This window comes from Taudactylus pleione, unplaced genomic scaffold, assembly GCF_031769625.1.
Source record: "Taudactylus pleione unplaced genomic scaffold, aTauple2 ptg000587l, whole genome shotgun sequence".
NCBI classification, from domain to species: domain Eukaryota; kingdom Metazoa; phylum Chordata; class Amphibia; order Anura; family Myobatrachidae; genus Taudactylus; species Taudactylus pleione.
In genome coordinates, this window is record NW_028284989.1 from 532,913 (window position 1) to 554,215 (window position 21,303).

Consider the following 21,303-nt stretch of genomic DNA (forward strand, 5'->3'; position numbering starts at 1 on the left):
TATGTAACAAACATACAGCATATGTAACAAACATACAGCATACAAAACAAACATACAGCATATGAAAGTACTATGTAATATAGTGGCCTATTCATGGGGGTGCTTTCTCTTTGCTTGTCGCTTGTACTCCTCTTCTGGGGCATCTCTTGTCACTGTCCAGCAGTAGTGATCACCTACCCTGATATCTTTGTTCCATTGCTGAAATGTCTTGGTGGAATCGCTCACTATGCTTGTCACTCAGTGCACCACAGTTATCTTGTGTGGGTAATCCCATGAATCTCATATATTTGAATAGGGGAGGGGACAAATAACTGATTCATTTAATTGGGTCATTAGGCCCCGCCCCCTCTGCGCGGAACGCAGATTGCTGGTAAGATTCTCTCCGTTCTGCCCACGTCACTAGGAATACCCCTACATCATCATAAATGGGCTATATCTCGGAACTCAGAGCTAACTGAGAGTTTTAAATGTCATATTCAGTCTTTGCATGCTGAAATCAATTAGAAGTAACTATTTTCACATCAGAAACATTTTCATTGTTGTGCAGTGTATTGAGAATGAAGCTTATCAATTCTCAAGGAATCTAGCGACACCACTGAGGAACATCAGTGAAGGACGCCTTTTTGAGGACTGAACCAATATTGTGTGTGAAAGTAACAGTCATTGGTTACGAGTGGATTGCTAAATTCAATTCTACAATTCCCTGCTCTTAGTTAATATATCACATATTAGCTAAGATGAGTATACAGAATGGCAACTTCCAATCATGAAATAAGTGAATATCTTCCTAGTTGGAATGGACATCTTTGGAACTACTCCACATCACAGCAAATATTGCAGATATGGTGCAATGATAACTATTGCAGATAGGTGATGTTTTTCGGTATTTTACTTTGGGCAAACTGGAAGTGTTTCAAAATGTATATTTGTCCTCTTGCAGGACCTGTTGCAGAGCATTAGCAAAGCTCTCTCGGGGGATCTAGAGAAGGTAATCATTGGTTTGCTGAAGACTCCAGTTGCCTATGATGTTCAGGAACTGAAAGCAGCAATGAAGGTAAGAAGATTGGTTCTGAGGTTACCTCAACCTCCTGGGTGTTAGAACATCTTTCAACCAATCATCATGTCAACGGGCAGGGTGTCCTAAAAGTCCAACTTTTCATGTCCTGTCGTCGTTCTTATGGATCACGTGCCCAATTCAGGGTGAGGCTTAGTAAATAGACCTCTTTTTGTCGGGAAGTCGACCGGATACCCTTCAAAGTACTTTGGTTAGTCTTTTGTTATACTGTAAGTAGGTGTCTTATAGTAGAACAGAACAGAATATATGATTATAGTGCATTTGCCCCATGTTAATGGCCGGAAGAGATGAGAGAGACTTGTCTAGATCACAATGACCAGTATGTGTGTTCTCTGGCACAGGGATTAGGTACAGATGAAGCCGCATTGACTGAAATCCTTTCCACAAGATCTAATGAACAGCTCAAAGAGATACAGACATGTTACAGGCAAGGTAAGAGAGGTCACTCTAATCATTATAGTGTCAAACTCACCTGTATATCATACAAAGCGCATACATCCAACAAGGCCTTATAATAATATATATAATGAATATATAAACATGCTCTGGTGCAATGCCATAAAACAATGTAGATTTATTCCATTAAAAAATCAACAACCCAAATAAAATATGCTAACAAGAAAACAAATAATGAAGGTTTATCTGAATCGGCACCCACATAAGGACATGTCTGCATATTCAGGACCTGATTAAGAGGTGCAGGCTATAGCAGCCACGGCTGAGCGTTTTTACGGTGCTAATCCACCGCTGTGCGTATTAAGAGGCGCAATTGGATGCACCATCTAAGACTGCACCAGCTCTATGGTTTTGGACTCAGTCGCTGACCGCAACACACCGGCGGATAACAGCTTTTAGTCATAGTCAAGCAGGTTCATATTTCTGGTTTGTCTTTCCTACACAGAGTATAAAACCGAACTGGAGAAGAACATTATATCAGAAACAAGTCAACCATACACAGGTCTTCTCCTAGCACTAGCCAAGGTAACAATGTAGGCAGAATATTTGACAACGTCCATAATGTCTGCACGCAGGATTTGTAGTATAATGTGTGTTTTCTTCTAGGGCAAGAGAGAAAAGGATTCTGGGATAATCGACTATGGACTCATTGAGCAGGATTCTAAGGTTGTAACTTTTAGGCAAATCTATGTCTTATATGAGGTTTTATAGCGCCCTCTAGTGGATGTATACCGGTAATGCCATCCCTAAATAGGGAAGCACATTATTGCAATAGCTGCTCCTCTTTGTACACAGCGACGAGTTCGTTTTTGAAATCCGATTTCCGAACTGACTGCAGAACCGTACCGGGACTCTGTTCCACTCGGAACACCAAAGTGATTCCGAACTCAGACTCAGTTCAACTCGGAGCCCCTAAATTCGGCTGTTGTCGGTTCTCTGGGAAACGCAGCAACACATCTCTAATGGGTGCAGAGTGTGCCGTGCACCTGAGCCCCTGGGACCATGGGGGCCCACACCACACACTGTGCACCCATGTATTACACTCACTTCTCCGGAGTCCTTCTTCCTCGCTGCACAAATCACTGAGAACACGGCACGGACGCCATGTTCACGGAGACCTGCGCTTTGAATTACCCTGCGCACGTAACACTATCTGACCATCAGTTCACTAGGGGAAGATATGTCAAGCTAAGGAGAAGTTGGGCATAGCAGACCAATCAGCTTCTACCTAACATTTTGTAGACTGTTCTTGATAAATGCTACCTCAAAGCTGATTGCTTGCTATGAGTAACTTCTCCACTTTTTAGACAGCTTAATACATCTCTCGTTATGTTAGGAGAATTGTGCTTCTCTAACTAAACAGACAGTGATTGACAACTTGGGAGGGGTCACTTGCATTCAATGGGTGATTCATACGTAGGCTGCGGGCGAAAATTGCCATGGTAAATCGGTTTCAGCTTTTTGACCTGGATGAGTTCCCATCAGGACACTGTTCTAGTGAGGGTTCAGCTGCCTGTAATGGTGTTGGGGCAGGAGACACTTTAAGGGGCAGCTGCGGTGTACTTACAGGGTAACACTGAACAGTACAGTATTTTGCCTTCGTGATTCATATGTGAAAATATAAACTTGCCGCCTAGTGCTCCTATAATGCAATGATATGTAGGACGCTTATAATGCAGTCACGTATGTAGCAACACACACAGACAAAAAATAGGCGCTGGACTATAACCACCTCAGTGGACCAGGATAAATGTAGGGAGTGTGTAGAGGACCAGGGGATTAATTAGTATAAAGCAGCCGTCATAGAGGTGGAGGAATCTGGACCCTCCCAACAATTACCAAGAAATCGAAAGCACAGATAGACAGGCGCTAAAGATACTAATATTTAATAAGAAGACCACAGTAAATAGGAAATTAAAAGCAATATTTGTTGTAATTGCAGATTGTATGCAATTACAACAAATATTGCTTTTAATTTCCTATTCATTTTTTATTGTCTTAGTTGAAGTAATTCTCTAATTTATTTATATATATTTTTACTCTTTATTTTTTATTTTTATTTTCATTATTCCATTAATAGGTCATTTTAGCAATTCCTATCCTCTATGTATTTTTATTAATTTTTTGAGTGTTTAATTTTACTATTTACTGTGGTCTTCTTATTAAATATTAGTATCTTTAGCGCCTGTCTATCTGTACGTATGTAGCAAGCTGGCTTTGTTCTAATTATTATGCTTGTTAACAGCCCCCTGTAAAGTGTTTTGCATTTTCATGCCTCTGTTCACAGATTCTGAGTGAGCTGGGACCTAAGAACACTGCCAACGTCGCTCAGTGGACCACAATCCTTACAGAACGGAGCGAAGGCCATCTTATACGAGGTCATTAAAGCATACGTAATGTGGAAACTATCTTAACCACATAACTGGCACGGTGGTACGGGATGGACTTTCAGTGACACAGTCGCATCTCATGCAACTTTGCCCCTCATCCTCCATCCCACAGGATTTTAAAAGGAAATCAGTTCATGTGTGGAAGTGTTTTACTCCTACTGGTTGGCACCCCCCCTCCGCCGGCTGTAATGTAGCGGTTCGTGAATGCCAACATAATATGACAATTTTGCACTTTAGAACACTGTGTGCTCTGTTGACATTATATGTACAAGATGGCAACAGTAATCGGTGTCTGGTTTATGCCAAGCACAGATCAGAGACTTAAATCACACTTGTGCCCATGTTTTAAGACATTTGTTTTATTGAGTGGCTTATGTACCCACTTCTCCTCTCCTTCCCTTCTCAACACTCTTTAATCATGAATTCACCCTCTACACTCAACTGAGATTGCACTCACTACGATGAGATTGAAGGCTCCATTCTCCATACTCGTCATCCTTGACCTCTCCACCACTTTCCATACAGCCAACCATGCCATGCTTCACTCCCTTGACCATCACAGATCTCTCTTGTTTAATCTCCTTCCTTTCTGATCACTCATTTCCTCAAATTCCTTTATGCCTCTTCTCTAGTAGAACTAATACATTAAGACACAACAGTCAACACACAAAACTACCCTAACCTCTGTTTTATCTCTTATGCCTAATTTCCTCTCTGCCTTCTTCACCCAATGCTACCTAAAGCTCAATGTGTCCAAACTGGAGCTCATCACCCCCTCCCTCATTATCACTAATCTTCCTAGTTGTTGACTACATCACTCTTCCCTGTTCACCAAGAACACTGCTTTGGTGTCATCCTCACCTTTGCCCATACCTTCAATCCACGCAACCAACCTTTTAAGGTGTCTTGTCACTTCTTACTTTGAAACATTGCCAAAATATGTCCCTTTCTCACTAAGGATGTCAACAAAATCCTTTAAGTATTCTCTCATTATCTTCTACTTGGAATATTGTATTGTCCTACTCTCCTGTCTTCCCCTCACTCATCTTTCCCCTCTAAAATCTAATGTGAGCCTAATCTTCCTCTCCATCTGCTCAACGTTGGCCACAACGCTATGCTAACACTGGCTCCCCTTCATCAGCAGAGTTCTAAACAAGCTACTCATTACTGTCACCTTCAAAGCTCTCACCTACTCCTCGTTTCCCATTGCTCTGGCTTCAATCCGATATGCACTCACTTATGCCCTACTCAATCTGTCTGTGACCTACATGTCACCTGCTCTCAGGTAACCACCTCTCACTCCACCTCCAACATTTCTCATTTGGCGTGGGATGCATGACGCATCGCATTCCTGGTTCAATACATCCCACCACCCTTCGCATGCATGCTGATGTTAATTACTTTTATTCGTGAAGAAAATCACGGCAAGAGCTGTCCTTTGCGAATGCTGGACTTTCCGTGTTTATGACCCAGAAGTCCCTCTGGTGTCCTTCTGTGCTGGGAGGGATCCGATCGGATCTCTCCCAGGGGGGAGGCCGTGAAGAGAAGACCATAGGCTTCAACTGGGCATTGAAGATACGGTCAGACCCCCGAAAACTGCATTTTTGTGGGGTTGACCGCATTATTGACTTTGCTGCATTCCACCCTTGGTGCTTTCCTCTTACACAGGAGCATAACTACTGTATAGTGGGTGCAGTGGATGCCATTGCTATGGGACTCCTCCAGTTCACCAGTGTCTTCATTGCACCCTGTTCTTAGCATCACTGGGATGGATTAAGGTAGTGGGTACAGGTGGGCATGTATCCCAGGCCCCCCTCTCTCATGGGGCACCTCAGCTCAGGCTGGATCAATAAGCTTAGTTGCCTGCATTATCACACTGCTTGATAGCCCCATCCCCCTTGGGTTCCAGACTATAGATAGACAGTAATTAGACAGACAATGTCTAGATAGACACCAGATGTTAGGCAGTCAGTAGTTAGACAGGGACAAAAGTCAGACACACTAAAGTTCGACATGTAAAAAGGTTGACAGGTACAAAAGGTAGACATGGTCAAAAGTTCGACATGAAGATGGTCGACACAAAAATGGTCGACACTTAAAAAATTTAGGGTTAGGCACTTACTGGAAGGTTAGTGTTAGGCACTTACTGGAGGGTTAGGGATAGGCAACAAGGGGAGGGTTAGGGTGAAGATTAGGACTAAAAACAAAAATGTTGATTATTTTTGTGTCAACCATTTTCATGTCGAACTTTTGTACCTGTCGACCTTTTTACATGTCTAACTTTAGTGTGTCTGACTTTTGTCCCTGTCGACCTTTTGTCCCTGTCTAACTATTGACTGTCTAACATCTGGTGTCTATTTAGACATTGTCTATCTAATTACTGTCTATCTCTTACACCACACCCATCCTCCTCATGCAGTGCCAGCCTGGCTCACTCTCTACTGCAATAACTCTTCCACCCTCCTCAGTCCTATGTAGCTCTGGACCTGGGAGAAGGTGGTCATCAGAGGCAGTGTACTGCACATTGTGTCCTCCTTCATTGATCCCTGGTTTCTGCACAGTCAGGGGCCTTCCAAGTGAGACAGCCTATGTGGTATAATAGGAACTGGAGGCACTCTGTGGCATAATGTCAACTGGGACACTACAATGTGGTATAATGTCAACTGGGGACCAGACAGTGTGGCATACTATGTATTGGGGCACTGGATGGCATAATATAAACTGTGGCACTACTAGATGAACTGGGTGCACTACTACAATGTGGTATCATGTGAACTGGTCATAATATGAACTTGGCATAGTGTCAGTGGGTGGCATAAAGTGAACTGAGGTCAACGCAGGATGTAGTATAATATGTACCAGAGCACTACTATGGGGTATAAAATGAACTAGGGCACTACTATGAAGCATACGTTTAAATAGGGGACTTCTCTATGGCAGACAATGAACAACAGCAGTAGAGAGAGATGTCTTTTTAGAAGCATTGAACCAGGGGCCCCGTTAAAATGTTGCTCTGGGGCCCACAAGGTTCTAGTTACGCCTCTGTTTTCCTACCCCACCTTTGCCAGACTCTCCCTCAACCTTCGACTTTTCAAGTTCTTGCTCAAAACCCAACACTTCATTATTGCCCCCAGCTGATACTACTCCCTCTGTATATTCTACCATCTATAGTCCCATGTCCACTCCAAGTGCCAATAGTGCCTTTTGCCTCAGCACTGCCCCACCCCCTTACCGATCCCTCTTGTCCCGTTATACTTACCCCCATTCCGGGTCCTCTTCTGCCCCATTATCGTGGCTGTGGCATGCACGTTACACCTTATTTGGGAGCAGGGTCTAAGTTTGGAATAATAGATATACAGTATATGATTTGTCTGCATGACTGTCCAGTGCTTCAGCATGTTGTCCTGTATTACAAATTACATTGATAATAGTTGATGCATAGTGACGCTTGTGCACAAATATAACAGTTGCGAACTCATTGACTTTTGTCCTAATGACCATATGACCCATTAAGGATTGGTCATACAAAGCTTTAGGACGCATGATTCAGACTGTAATTTTATGTGATCTGTATTATCTAATAACCATTCCTCATATCTGATTCTAGTGTTTGACCACTTCAAGAACTCAACCTCTGTGGACATAGAGGAAAGAATTAAAAATAATTTTAAAGACGATTTCCAGAAATCCTTATTGACCTTGGGTGAGTGCCTGTGTCATTGTCACATTCACATGGACAGGAGTGTGTCAGTAATCTATGCAAAGTTGTATCTTCATCCTTTATCTATGGAGCGCCAGCATGTTATGCAGCGATGTACATTAATTGTATCACAATACAATTAAAGAATACTTGCCTACTTTCCTCGGACGGTAGGGAGCCTCCCGAAAATCAAGCGGCGCTCCAGGCCCCCCGGAAGAGTGGGCAAGTCTACCGGTCGGCAAAAGCAACACCGCCATTCGCTCTCCCTTGTAATTGGCCTATCCGGGGGAGCCGATAACGCGACTCACATGACCCCACCCCTGTCTGCACAATTCCTGTAATCTCGCCATTGTGTAGCAGGGGCGTGAAGGGGGGGCACAGGAGGGGGGAAAGACTGAGGTAACCCAGCATATACATCGCCTTTACTAATATGTATATCCATGTTTCCCAACTCCAGTCCTCAGGGAACCCGAACAGTGCATGTTTTACAGATCTCCTAGTTGGTGCACAGGTGTATTCTTTACTGGCTGACACATTTTAGAAGATCCACAGGTGGTACCAATTAGCTAATTATTGCAATTATGATACTGAGGACTGGAGCAGCCCCATGACAGGATTCTAGCGTGCCCTGTGCTGCTGATGCCACCCCCTCCCCCTGAGTGCATATCGCAATAAGGCTTCGCCCCCAGGGGTGAGTGGGTGGGAGCGCCATGTGTGCCCTGGTGCGTGGCCTGAGTGTCTGCAGGACGCACTGACCGCCACTACAGCACCGTTTCAGGAACCCTGCTAGCCAGATGCAGGGGCCGAGGGGCTGTGACAGTGCCGCCAACCAGCCCTGCTGAGGAGATCTGTAAAACCTGCTCTGTCAGGGAGCCCTGAGAGCTGGAGTTGGGAAACACTGATGTATATAGAAAACTCAGCAGCATATAAGAATTATTTCAGAAAATTCTTCCAGACACTACAGGTACAGAAAGGCATCTGAGTCTGGCATGGCTGGCAACAGAGGGCCTGATTCAGAGCCGCTCGTAAGCGGCCGCTCGTTCCCTCCGAGCGATGTTCGCACATCTGCGCATGCGTATGGGTCGTAATGCGCATGCGCCAACCAGTCAGTGCGGTCGGAAATCGTGTGCTCGCAAAATAGCGAATGCCTGCTAATTTGAGTGACAGGATGAGGCGTTTGTGGGTGGTAACAGGGGAAGGTGCTTGAAAACGGGGAGTGGAGATCCAACCGCAGGCGTGCCAAATGGTCAAAACGGGCGTTTAAAGGGAATGCGTAATTAACAAAGAAGCGTCATCGACCACGTCACTTGGTTGTCTTTTAGCCTGAACTGCTCGCATGATTGCGGTAGGAAAATCCTACCACAAGAATAGCGAGCAGTTCATACGCCGTTCGATGTACTCGATTAATCAAATAAATAGCGGAGATGACGTATGGTGCGAGCGGCCAGGGGGCGTTTTTTTCAAAATAGCGGCCGCATGTTTTGTTCGCTCGTTCAGACATAGAGGCGTCAACAGACCGCAAAGAGCGAGCGCTTAATTTAAATATCCGGCCCCTTTATCAGAACGACCGTCCGCAAATAGCGGCCGGCTCTGAATCAGGCCCAGAAGTCAGTAGCTTGCAGTGAGGTGGATGACAAGGACAATGTAATATATCCTTAACCCATGTAAATTTGTGATGGTTACAAAGTGTCTTTTTCATGTGGGATACTGTAACTTGCTGAATATTTCTATCGCTGTCACATGGTAAAGTAAGATTCTGTGTGTTCTTTTCTCTTAGCGGCTGTGATAAAGGACACCCCACTCTATTTCGCGGACAGACTGCACAACGCCATGAAGGTAAAGGCTTCTCTGCACTAGTTTTTGTAGGCTGCATTAAAGCAGGCATGTCATACAGGTTTATGGGGCGGCCAATTACATCTTGAGGGTCGTCAATGAATAGGGCTCACACACTTCTTCTAACCTGTTAAGCTTTTACTTGCCGTAACGTTTTGTAGTGATCTCATTTAAAAAACAACTAACTTGCATTTTGGCTTACTGCTCTTTAATTCCACATATATGAACTTTCACATATATTTCTTTCTACAAATGTAATCGACATGTACAGTATGTTCAAATTTAAAAAAAAAAATGTTTATAGATTTGTAGATAGTCATACTCGTTTTCTCTCTCAGGGTCTGGGAAACCAAGACTCGGCTCTAAACCGTATACTCATTTCTCGGAGTGAGGTTGATTTATTGAGCATCCGAGCGGCATACAGGAGAAAGTACGGGAAATCCCTCTACTCATCCATCCAGGTAATGGACAGTCCATTGTATACGATGTTCACCGGTTTATCCAAAATGGGTGCAGGTTGTGCAGTGGCCGTAGGCCGATAGCCCCTTGATGGTACCTATTACTAATGGGCCCACAGAGTTGTACAGTTACAATAGGGCGATTCCTGCTAACACAGTCCCGGACTGGCCCGTGGGAAGTTCTGCCAGGTTCCAGAAGTTCCTGATTCAGGGGTCTATTTACTAAGCAGTGTTAGGAGACAAAGTGAAATGAGATAAGGTGCCAGCCAATCAGCTTCTATCTGCCATGTCACAGGCTGTGTTTGAAAAATGACAGTTGGGAGCTGATTGGCTGGTACCTTATCTCCTTTCACTTTGTCTCCTAACACTGCTTAGTAAATAGACCTCTCAGTACTTTAACAGTACTCAATGTACATGAATGTAGTGACACAAACTACAGTACTGTTATCATGTGCCCAATTTATATTTGTGATGTAGCAAAGGTTTAAGGAGGGTACAGTCATGATACGTAGTCTGTTTCATGAACATAACCCTTTACATACAATTTTCTGAAACCATGGTCTATGGTTTAGAAAAACAGATGTTGTCCACATCAACAAATCAAATTCTGTCCCTTTTCTATTACACTTTAGAAAAGTGAAAGCAAAGATTTGATTGGCTGCTTAGAGCAACACACTCTACTGTGAACGGTTACCTTTAGTAGAGGCTACTGTCTCATGGCTTGGAATAAATGTTCCTGAGGGGTAGACTGTAGTTGTGGTACCAGAGCTGGATTACGGCTTTGGGGGCACTTAAGTCTGGGGGGCCCTAAAGAGCAACATTTGGGATGCAGGGATTTGGTCCTCATGCATGTGCACACAAAAGAGGGGCATGGTCACTTGTCACACCCTGTTTTACATCATGCTGGGGGCATGCACAGCGCTTCTCCTGCCCCCAGTCTTGTATGTGTAAGCGAGTTCCCACACTTCACTCCCCCCTCGGGACATTGCAGCTCGCAGGCGGGACAGTTCCTATAAAGCGGGACTGTCCTGTCAAAATCAGGACAGTTGGTACACATACATACTGTCACACACATATATATACATACTACATAGTCGCACACATTCATATAGTCACACCCATATCCGTCAACATACAGTCCTACACATAGATACATATATATTGTAAGACGGGTACAGTGTCTTTTTACTGGCAGCAGACACTTAAGAACAGCATTCTCAGGCTTAGGCCAGGAAACACAGGTACATACAGAAAATATGCAATTGAACAAAAAAGGTCCCAGCACTACTCATACTTAGCATTCAGTCCACTGCAGTGGAATCAGCCATGCTCTCCCAACATAGCCCTTGGTCCCTGGCACTACAGTCACTTTGGCTTACTAACTGGCCGCTTGCCGGCATCAGTGCATGGAACTCTAGGTGAATGAGAGTTTTAAACTCTTTCTCTGCTGGTGATTTCCGGCTGGCTCTGGGCGACCTGGATAACCTGAAACTTCATATTTCCACTTTGAGCTGTGCAGCCCAGAAAACACGGAGTTCCAAACTTCTACTGCAGCTGTATAATGTGCCGGTCTTGTTTTCCTCTCCCTTGGAGGGAGCCAATCTGACCAGAATGTGGGCAATTGAGGTGGGAGACCACCCCTGTCACCACAATATATAGTCACACACATACATACATAGCCACACACAAACAGTCATACACACAGTCATACACACACATATACACATACATAGTCACACAGATATACATATTCATACAGTCACACACACATATACACATAAATACATAGTTACATACATCCATACATAGTAGAGAATATGATTTGATTTTGTCCAAAATTTGGGGTTCCGAGCCAACCAAGTCTTGGCTTGGATCACTTTTGGGGTCCCATAAGTTCAGATCTCGGATATAAAAACTGGATCTTGGGTTTTGGATTGGATTGCATGTTAATAGGTCCAAATTACATAATTTTAGTTATTTTTATTAGAGATGTGGACCCCAGAGTTCTGGTTTTGGCAAAACCACCCTCAATTGTTTTGGTTTGGGATTTCTTTAAAATTGATAAAAACAGCTAAAATCATGTAATTTGGACCTGTTTACATGCAATCCAAAACCCGAGATCCGGTCCTTAGATCCGAGATCCGAACTTACGGTTAGACCCAAGCCGGGACTTGATTCTACTTGAAACCCCAAAAGTAATCCAAGCCGGGACTCTGTTCAACTCAAAACCCCAAAATTCGGGTGTATTTGGTTTCCAGCAAAGCTGAACCGCTCATCTCTAGTTTTCAGCAATTTAAAAAAAATCCCACACCATAATCAAACCAAAGCACTTAAGGGTGGTTTTGCCGAAACCATAACACTTGAGGGCAGGTTTGCCAAAACCAAAACATGGGGGTCCGTGCACATCTCTAATACATAGTCACACACATACAAAGCCACAGTCACACCTACACATACATACATACATATGTTTAATATCCCGGCAGATGGGATTCTGGCGGTCAGAATGCCGATGCCGGAATCCCGACACCTGTCAGAATCCCAGGGCCGGCATCCCGACCGCCGGAATCCCAAAGGTAAGTATCGGGGTTAGGGGCAGGGTAAGGGTTATGAGTTAGTCACTAGTGGGAGGGCTAGGCACTAGGGGGAGGGTTAGGGTTATGGGTTAGGCACTTGGGGGAGGGCTAGGCACTAAGGGGGATGGGTTTGGTTTAGGGTGCGAGAGAGGGAGGTTAGGTTTAGGCACTAGGGGGGGAGGTTAGGTTAATGCACCAGGAAGGGAGGGTTAGGGTAGGGAGAGGGGGAGGTTTAGGATACCGACCGACAGGTTCCGGTATACTAACTCTGTCGGGATGTTGAATGCAGGGTTCCTGAACGCCGGCATCCCGTACCCATCCCCATACAGGCAATATAGTTACCCCTCTCTCTCATCTTGCATCTTCAGTTGGCACACTGTCTGTAGCTGCTCCTACCCTCCTCTCTCCCATGGTGCTGGCACTGAGTATGGTTGTATAGTGCCATGTAGCTTTCCGCCCCCTTGCTCGGACTCCACCCTCCATCTCCAATTTTTCTCCAGCGCACAGTGCAGTCCTGCTCTGAAGCTGTCATTACAGGCTGTAGGGGGAGCACATGCCACATGCACCCCCCCCCCCGTAATCCGGTTTTGGTGGTAGCTCATTCATTTCTCACCTGTGGCATTTCTCACTTTGAAGAACGGCAGATTACATATTGTGTCCATTATTTTAGGATAGATGTAACTGTCCATTTTGTACTGTTTAGTGACCTGCTTGGAATGTGTTTGTCTTTATTTTATACTATTTGCTTGGAAATGCACTAACTACCTGGGGTAGCTCACGGAGACAGGTGTATTTTTTGCTGCAATCATGTCACATGTCTTACCTGCACACAGGTGGCCTCCAATAAACTATTTATGTGTCTTATAAAGAATGTCGGTTGCTTCATAGGAAATCTAAAGTGTACGTAGTAGAGGTGACAGTTGGTTTTACTCGGTGTTACTTGATCTCAAAAACCGGCATCATATTGGCTATCCGGCTCTCACATGTTTTGGATAGCCAATAAGAAAAATCCGAAGTGATCCGCACTTGCGATAACTTGGGCGATAAGAACCGAATTAATCCGAACTTGCACCTCTGTAGTATATAGCTAAGAGTAAACATTATTATAAATACTTATTTTCAGGGTTTTTTGCTCCTAATTAATTTTGACAAATAGTTGTATTTATTTTTTGGTGGGGAGACATGACTGAGTTCTAAGTAGAAAAAATGTAAATTAAATCCATCATGGTTCCACGTTCTAACACAGGAAAATGTGGAAAAGCCCAAGGGGATGAATACTTTTTAGCCACTGTATAATGATGTATATGAGAATTTGTGTTATTTTCTTTCAAAACTTTGGTCCTGATTCAGCAAGGAACGCAGTAACTTATATGCACGCAATCGGTCGACTGTTGCGTACTGCGCATGCGCGATCTAGCCGCTGCGATCGGGACAGTGATAGCAGAGGATACGCAGACCCATGGCAGAGTGATTGACAGGAAGTGCCGTTTGTGGGTGGTAACAGGTGGTGGTCAGGCGAACGCAGGCGTGCCAATGGGTTGGGACGGCGTTGCAGGGGCATTAGCCACTGCGATACCAGAGGCCTCATAGCGAGCGCTGAAGTTATCAATTCCTGAGTGAGGTCTGGGCTTCACTAACTGTCCGATGTTACTCAATGTTACCGATTGTTTCTCTATGTTGGCCAAGTATATGGATGTGAGTGAGGGGAAGTGGGCGCCCTTATGTCAGGCTGCGATCGCAATGCGAATGCAAAAATTTATATATCACCGCTGATATTAGCAACTGCGTTGCGTGCGTATAACCAGAATAGCGATCAGTAGTGAATAAGGGGCTTTTTTCTTTTTTAACCAGTGGAACTCACTAACCCAATCCGGGCCTCAGTTCCATTACTGGCTTGCACATTCTAAGAGCAATGAATTTTGACCATATACTTTAAGCTATATACTTAGCACATATTAATGTGGGAGCTCTCCCAGACTTAGCACCACAACACATGAAATGAATGTTAATAAATAGACCCCGGTTGGTTGCCGGGTACACACTGGGGGTCATTCAGACCCGCTCGCTAGCGGGTCGATGTTGGGCGAATGCGCATGCGCACGACGGAGGGAGCTCCGTCGTGCGCATGCGCGAGACCCGGCGAGCGACGGAGTAGCCGTCGCTCGGGGTCTCGCACGAAAGGGGGCGTGCTATCGATGGTGACTGACAGCACGCCATGGTGTCAGTGGGAGTGATTTTGGCTCTGATAGAGCTAAAATCTCTCCAGGGCTTGCGGCAGCGAGACCCTAGCGCAGGGTCTCGTCGCAAGCCCGATGGTAGCCCACAGCTGTGCGAGCGTCCATGAGGACGCTCCAAAAACAGGTAGGAGGGCCCTGATTCAGAGCGAGCGCTCTGGCTCATAGCGTTCAGCTCTGAATCAGGCCCACTATCCAATATATTGGGGTGATCAGCAGATATATGGCCCGAATGGATAGTGTGTATGCAGGAGTGTTAGCTGATATACTGTTCCAAATCATACTTGCCTACATTGTAGTACTCTTTTGCGGGAGACTTGGAGAGAGGAGAAAGATCGGGTCGTGATGGGGGCGGGGCCTGACATCTTGCATCATTAGGCCCCGCCCCCTTCGCGGCAAATTGCCGCGATTGGCGTAGATTTGCATAAGGGGCGGGGCTAAATGACGCGATTCCCGCAGAATCGCGTAATTAAGCCCCGTCCCCTACACAGAGACCCGCGAGTGCTGCAGAAGTTCTCCGCATTCTGCTCACTTCACTAGGAAGTGGGCAGAAAGCGGGAGAAATGCCTACCCTTCCGGGGGTGCGGGGGGTTACCCGAAAAATCGTGAGCCTCCCGCGAAAACCGGGAGGGTAGGCATGTATGCAAATGCTCCTGCAAAGCTCAGATCGAGCTGCCAAAGTAGCGTGGGCTGTACATGCTATCTCGTTCCTGACCTCCCAATCCCGTTGAACAGATAAAAAGACAGAACACACTGAGTAAGAAATGGACAGATATGTCTGCAGATATATCTGTCCATCGGCTCTGTGCAGCACAGCCAACGCGATATGTCTGCAAACGACGCGGTTCACAAACATATCGTCTGAAACACACTGGCCGGCGACCAGCGGATATATTGGCTGATCAATTGATCGGCCAATATATCGGCCAGAGTGTACCCAGCATAAGAGTACGAACTGATCTGATAATCGCTCCGTCGGATCGGAGCATTTATCAGATCAACACATACTATCTAATAGGATGTACCCAGCTTAACTGTGCTTCAACACTGTAGGTAGTTTTGTTATCACTAATTATCTGATAATATTGTCTACAGCCTGAAACAGATCCATTGAGCATATAAAACAAGATATATCACCAGATGAGACCTGACTGTGACTACTTTTTAAGGGGCCTATTCATCAAATGTTAAATGGCCTGTTAACCATATGGAAACGCTAGTATTTAGGTTACCGGGCCATTCATCATCAGTGGTCCTATAGGACCACCTGATATTTATTAAAGTTTCCAGAGTTTGCTGCGAGGTGGATATGGCCCCTGATGATGAATAGGGACCTTAAAGATACAGGGAACTGCAAACACAGGGGCTGGTTTTGCCGGTAGCCCACAAATACTGGGCAGCTTTATTTTCACCCTGCAATTTAGATTCAATTTTGGACACACCCCTCCCAAATCTACATCTCTCTGCACATCTGTCCCCACCTGCAGTGCAGCATGGTTTTACCCAGGTGCAAAGTTACTTGCTCTTATTTGCTTTGTCAAAGGTGAATGTGGTCAATTCTGCCTTCTCTCCTAGAATGTCCTGGAGACTCCCCTCCCAGACCCCCAGGGCAGTAAGTTGACCTCCCATTCCCTGCTTCACTTTCTTATCAAGTGGGCGGAGCCATGATGGAGCGAATCACACCATCATGGCCGTCTCCCACTACATGATCACACAAATTGCAATTGTTCCTTACAGGTACAGAAAGTAGGTCAGGGTGAATATAGTCCAGTACCCTAAAATTAAAAGTTTAGAACACAAAACCGTGTCCTTTTAAAACGATGACAGGTTGCTACATTTGTCTTTCAGGGTGACACTAAGGGAGACTACAGGTCAGCGTTGCTGTGTATATGCAGGGCAGAAGATGCATGAAGATGGCGGGCTACTGCGAATGAGAAGCACCTGACCCATCTGACAGTCCTTCCTATGGAATAATACACAACTCTGCAAGCACTGTCACTACCGTACACTGTCATATAACAACAACTGTCATTACATCTAGTTTTCATACCAATGTTTATTTATCAAATTTCTTTAAGTTCAAAAAGGAGCATTTGTAATATATATAAAAGGGGTCAATGTAATATATCAGCAGTTCCAGAGACAATACTATAAATAGGTCAATCATTGAGCACAATAACTAAAACCTTCAAGACAATCGTATGTCATTGGTAACGTGCTCTAGGGGGAGATTTATCAAAGCTTAGAGAGAGATAAAGTGGAGAAAGATAAAGTACCAACCAATCAGCTCCTAACTGTCATTTTTCAAACACAGCCTATAAGGTGACAGCAGCTGATTGGTTGGTACGTTATCTCTCTCCAAGCTTTGCTAAATCTCCCCCATAGTGTCTTACCACCAATGGCGTAGCAATGCCTAGTTGCACCTGACTCTATGCCAGCAATAGCCGCATATCTTATCTTTTTAAATTCAGAAGCGCTATGCAATAACATCATTGTGCCCCGCTCACTTCACAAAGAACGCCGGGTTCACACAGCTCGCTTATTAGAGTAACAAGAATTCTAAACTTTGATTGGGAGAATGCATCAACCCTTGGAGTGAAATAAAGCGTACAAGTTGACCATAGCAACCAATCAGCTTTTAGATGTCATTGTTCGAGCGCAGTCTATGAAATGACAGAAGCTGTTTGGATGCTGAGGGCAACTTCTCAACTTTATCTCTCTCCAAGGTTTGATACATCTCCCCCTAAATATATATAGTAATAAACCAGTCACATGGTCCCTTCACCTTTCTTTCTATAGAAAGCGCTGTTGAATTAGAAAGTATGCGCTAGTATGACTACGGATCTTGTATGCACTTCATTCCTGTTAAGTAAAACAAACCCTATGGTATCCACACTCCCAAAGAATAGCAACACAACACAGAGTCGTGGGAAGAAAATAGCCTATTTTGTGCGGCATATAAAAGGGAGGGCTATACTAGGCAAATCACTGCCACAGGCTGGTGGATGCCATGTACAGTATAAGCCACATACACATTGCCAAACAGCAGGGCTGGTGATAGGGTCTCATCACCCCACTGCTGGAAAAGGCATGGTCATAATAACATGGTATTGGTACGGGCGTGATGTGAACTTAAGGACAGCATGGTCACAGTCTGCGTTCAACACCTCTCTGTCTGCTTAGCTCTTCATGTTGTTCTATATAATTTATCATAGCGATATGAAGCTGGGCAGGTTTCCTGTCAATGGAGTGAGAACAAAGGCATCACTGCATGGGACACACCACAGGATCAGTACAGTTGGGAGGTTTGCTATGTATGTATGACAGGGCATGCTGGCACATGGAGGTGCACTACAGTTAGGCAGCCATAGGATTGTGGATGTGACTAAGGGGTCTATTTACTAAGCATTGTTAGGAGACAGAGTGAAAAGTGATAAGAAAGTGATAAGGTGCCAGCCAATCATCTCTCAACTGCCATGTCACAGGCTGTGTTTGAAAAATGACAGTTAGGAGCTGATTGGCTGGCACCTTATCACTTTTCACTCTGTCTCCTAACACTGCTCAGTAAATAGACCCCTAAATCCAAGGGCCTGTAGCTATGTCACTGTTTAACCACTTAACTGGCACAATCGCACTGGAGGTCTGATTCAGCACGATCGCAAATCTGCAAACGCATGCACCCGCTTGCTGCGACATTATGCAAATGAATGCAATCGCAGCACTATACCAAGACGCCCATCAGCTTATAAAGCCGCCCCACTTCCCATTACATACTTCCGCAAGTCAGCGAAAACATCGGTAACAACGAGTAACATCGGACCCATGCGCAGAGTTGTGGTTGAGCTTGACATGCCTCACAACCCGCGAAGCTTCCTGTCACCATCTAGACCTCTGGCTGTATATGCCGTCGCTGGGGCTTAATTGTGCACGCCTCTGTAACGGCGTTCAAATGCACAGACATCCCTGCATTCCTTCCACCACCCCCCCTTCTCCACCCCCAAACAGTGCTTCCTGTCATTCATTACTTTGTGCCGCTGCGTGTCAGCTGCGTTTGCTTACCCGATCGCAGTGGCCGGCTTGTGCGCGCGCACTGCGATGCATACACATGTGCAGAACGCAGACATTGACCGGTTGCGTGCGTCCGCAGCTTTGAGATCCAAACTAAATCAAGCCCTGGATACGACCGACACCAGATGTACTTACCGTATCCCATGAGTCTGTGGCCTCTTGCCCAGGCCCATGTAGCCTATTTGGAAATCATGTCCGTGTAAGTGCAAAACTGATTTCCTGCTGCTGTTTCAACCCCTGTCTGTGATGTAATGTTCTCTGACCGCTGACATCACATGCCGAATTTGCGCCCAGAATGCCGTGTGAACAGTAGAGAAGTCCTCCCTGAGACCTGCTCTGCTGTGCTCTGCATGGGGGGGTAAATGTCCCAAAGGGACTTAGGACCTCATTCAGAGTCGGTCGTAAGCGGCCGGTCGGTCGTACGCATCCGATGTTACGAAACCACGCATGCGTACGGTTAGTTGTGCGCATGTGCGTACGAGGCTTTGCGATCCAAAATGCTGTCGATCGTATGGCTTACGAGCAGGAAGTGGCTTCTGAGAGTTGATTGACATGAAAGGCCGTTTGTGGGTGGTGATGGGGGTGGTGGTCTGAAAACGCAGGCGTGCCTCAGCGTTTTCAGGGCGTTTTAGGGGCGTACATAAATTACCTGCTATGACCGACATAGAAGGCCGGAAGTAGTAAAACGTCACTCTGCGAGCAGGTTAGAGGCCTGGCTGATCGTACAGCTTGAGGTTGGGTATGTGCTCTTGCAAGCCCTAGAGTACAATCGATACTATCGAAAGTTATTCTTGATGTTAGGATTGATGTTTCTATTTTGAGCCACACAATGCAACCAGCTAATAATCGATTGTTGTTGCTAATAACACTGCTAATTGGGTTGTAATTGATCCAGCTGCGTTTGCATTAGCGAATAATAAGAATAAATAAATTTCATGGGGATGGCTTATTCTATGTTTTTTTTTATTTTTATGGGCATCAACACAACACAAGCGGCCGCAACCATCAGAAGAAAATTAACATACAGCGACTGACAACGACTGTTCACGTATGGGCGTCACTTTGGTTGCGACCGACCGACCAGCCGTGCGATTGCTTCCTTTTTCAGTTTCTAGGCTTACAACAGACTCTGAATGAGGTCCATATTGCCACTTGGAGGTTGGGTGGATCCATTGACATAGGGAGTTTATTGCCACTGGGGGGGTTTCTTCTATAGAGACATTGGGGGGGGGGATAATAGTCATCTGTTAAGTGGTTAATACTTTGAAAAATGTGTTCATTGAGCTCCCGGCTACACTTGTGTTTAGTACGACAGAGCTGCCATGTTTTAGATTTATAAAACATAGAGGTAACTTCCATTTTGTTTCAAAACTTTACTCTGCAATACAAGATGTGTGATCACAGCAATGTAACAATTTCACAGCCGTCAGGGGGGTCCTGCAAAAGCTTACCTCCTCGGCGGTGCCTTTTCTTCCATATGGGTAAGGCCACGCATGCTCAGTAAGTGCTTTAAAGTAATTGGCCGAAGGAAGGAAGAAGCGCTGTAGGAGGAGCCTCAGCTGAAGCCTGCCTGTAAATGGAGGAGAAGACTCCTTGCATCTCAAGTGGCCCCGCAAGTATCCATGCTGCCATCTTGAGCTGAAGTTAAGGTATTTTTCACAAGCTGCGATAAGGATAACTTACCTTACCCCAGTCTGGGAAATATCCAACACACACGGCCTGATTCTGAGACTTCCGCAATGCTGATATTTATGCAGATCGAGCGATTGTTTGCCATCGGGCATGCGTATAAGCCAGACTACGCATGCCCAGCGATCGCATTGCGATGCACGGAGTAATCCATCGCAGAGTGAGTGACAGGTCGTCAGCATTTGAGGTTGGTGAGAAAAACGCAGGCGTGTCTGTATGTTTGAACGACGTTTCATGGGCGTGTATAAATTAGCCACTGCGATTGCATACACAGCATGAGAGCCCTCTGCGTGTCGGGAGAGCTGGCGAGTCTGCGGCTGGTCAGACCTGCCGTAAGGGCAAGATGGCCGCTCTATGTGCATGTATGTTACCAATATTTACGCAGGTAAGAGACATCGGACCCAGATGAGAAGGCAGCAGTGAGCGTCCCTATGCTCGGGCGATCTTTAAGACCATTAGCATATTTTTTCTGCTGCGTTCCGTACAAAGTCGCAGCTGCGATCGCATTAGTGTCCGTCTCTGAATCAGGCCCACAATGCAGTCCCAATAACAGGCCATCAATGATGTCTCTGTGGTAACCCTTTAAATGAATGGCGAGAAGCAGTGAAAATACCTTTTTCTGATGAAACAATGGGGTTATCACTGCTTGATAAATAGACCCCTAAATTGCTAGAAGTCTCTGAAATATCTTACACAGTTATATTTAAAATAACTCCTTGTGATGAAATGTGAATAATAAGATCTGGCTACACTTTGGGGTCTATTTACTAAGCTATGTTAGGAGATAAAGTGAACGGTGATAAGGTACCAGCCAATCAGCTCCT

The 21,303-nt window shown here is 45.3% G+C and overlaps 1 protein-coding gene across 1 annotated transcript in view; it reads left to right on the forward strand.

Moving 5' to 3' along the window:
- LOC148481234 (annexin A2-like) overlaps positions 1-16,771 on the forward strand; it is a 37,951-nt gene extending 21,180 nt beyond the window's left edge. The window contains exons 5-13 of the mRNA XM_088453774.1: positions 941-1,054; positions 1,417-1,507; positions 1,977-2,056; positions 2,138-2,197; positions 3,819-3,909; positions 7,529-7,624; positions 9,399-9,457; positions 9,793-9,915; positions 16,571-16,771. Of these exons, the coding sequence (XP_088309900.1) occupies positions 941-1,054; positions 1,417-1,507; positions 1,977-2,056; positions 2,138-2,197; positions 3,819-3,909; positions 7,529-7,624; positions 9,399-9,457; positions 9,793-9,915; positions 16,571-16,633 (777 nt within the window). The 3' untranslated portion in view covers positions 16,634-16,771. The remainder of the gene's footprint in view (positions 1-940; positions 1,055-1,416; positions 1,508-1,976; positions 2,057-2,137; positions 2,198-3,818; positions 3,910-7,528; positions 7,625-9,398; positions 9,458-9,792; positions 9,916-16,570) is intronic.
- The last annotated feature ends 4,532 nt before the right edge of the window (positions 16,772-21,303 follow it).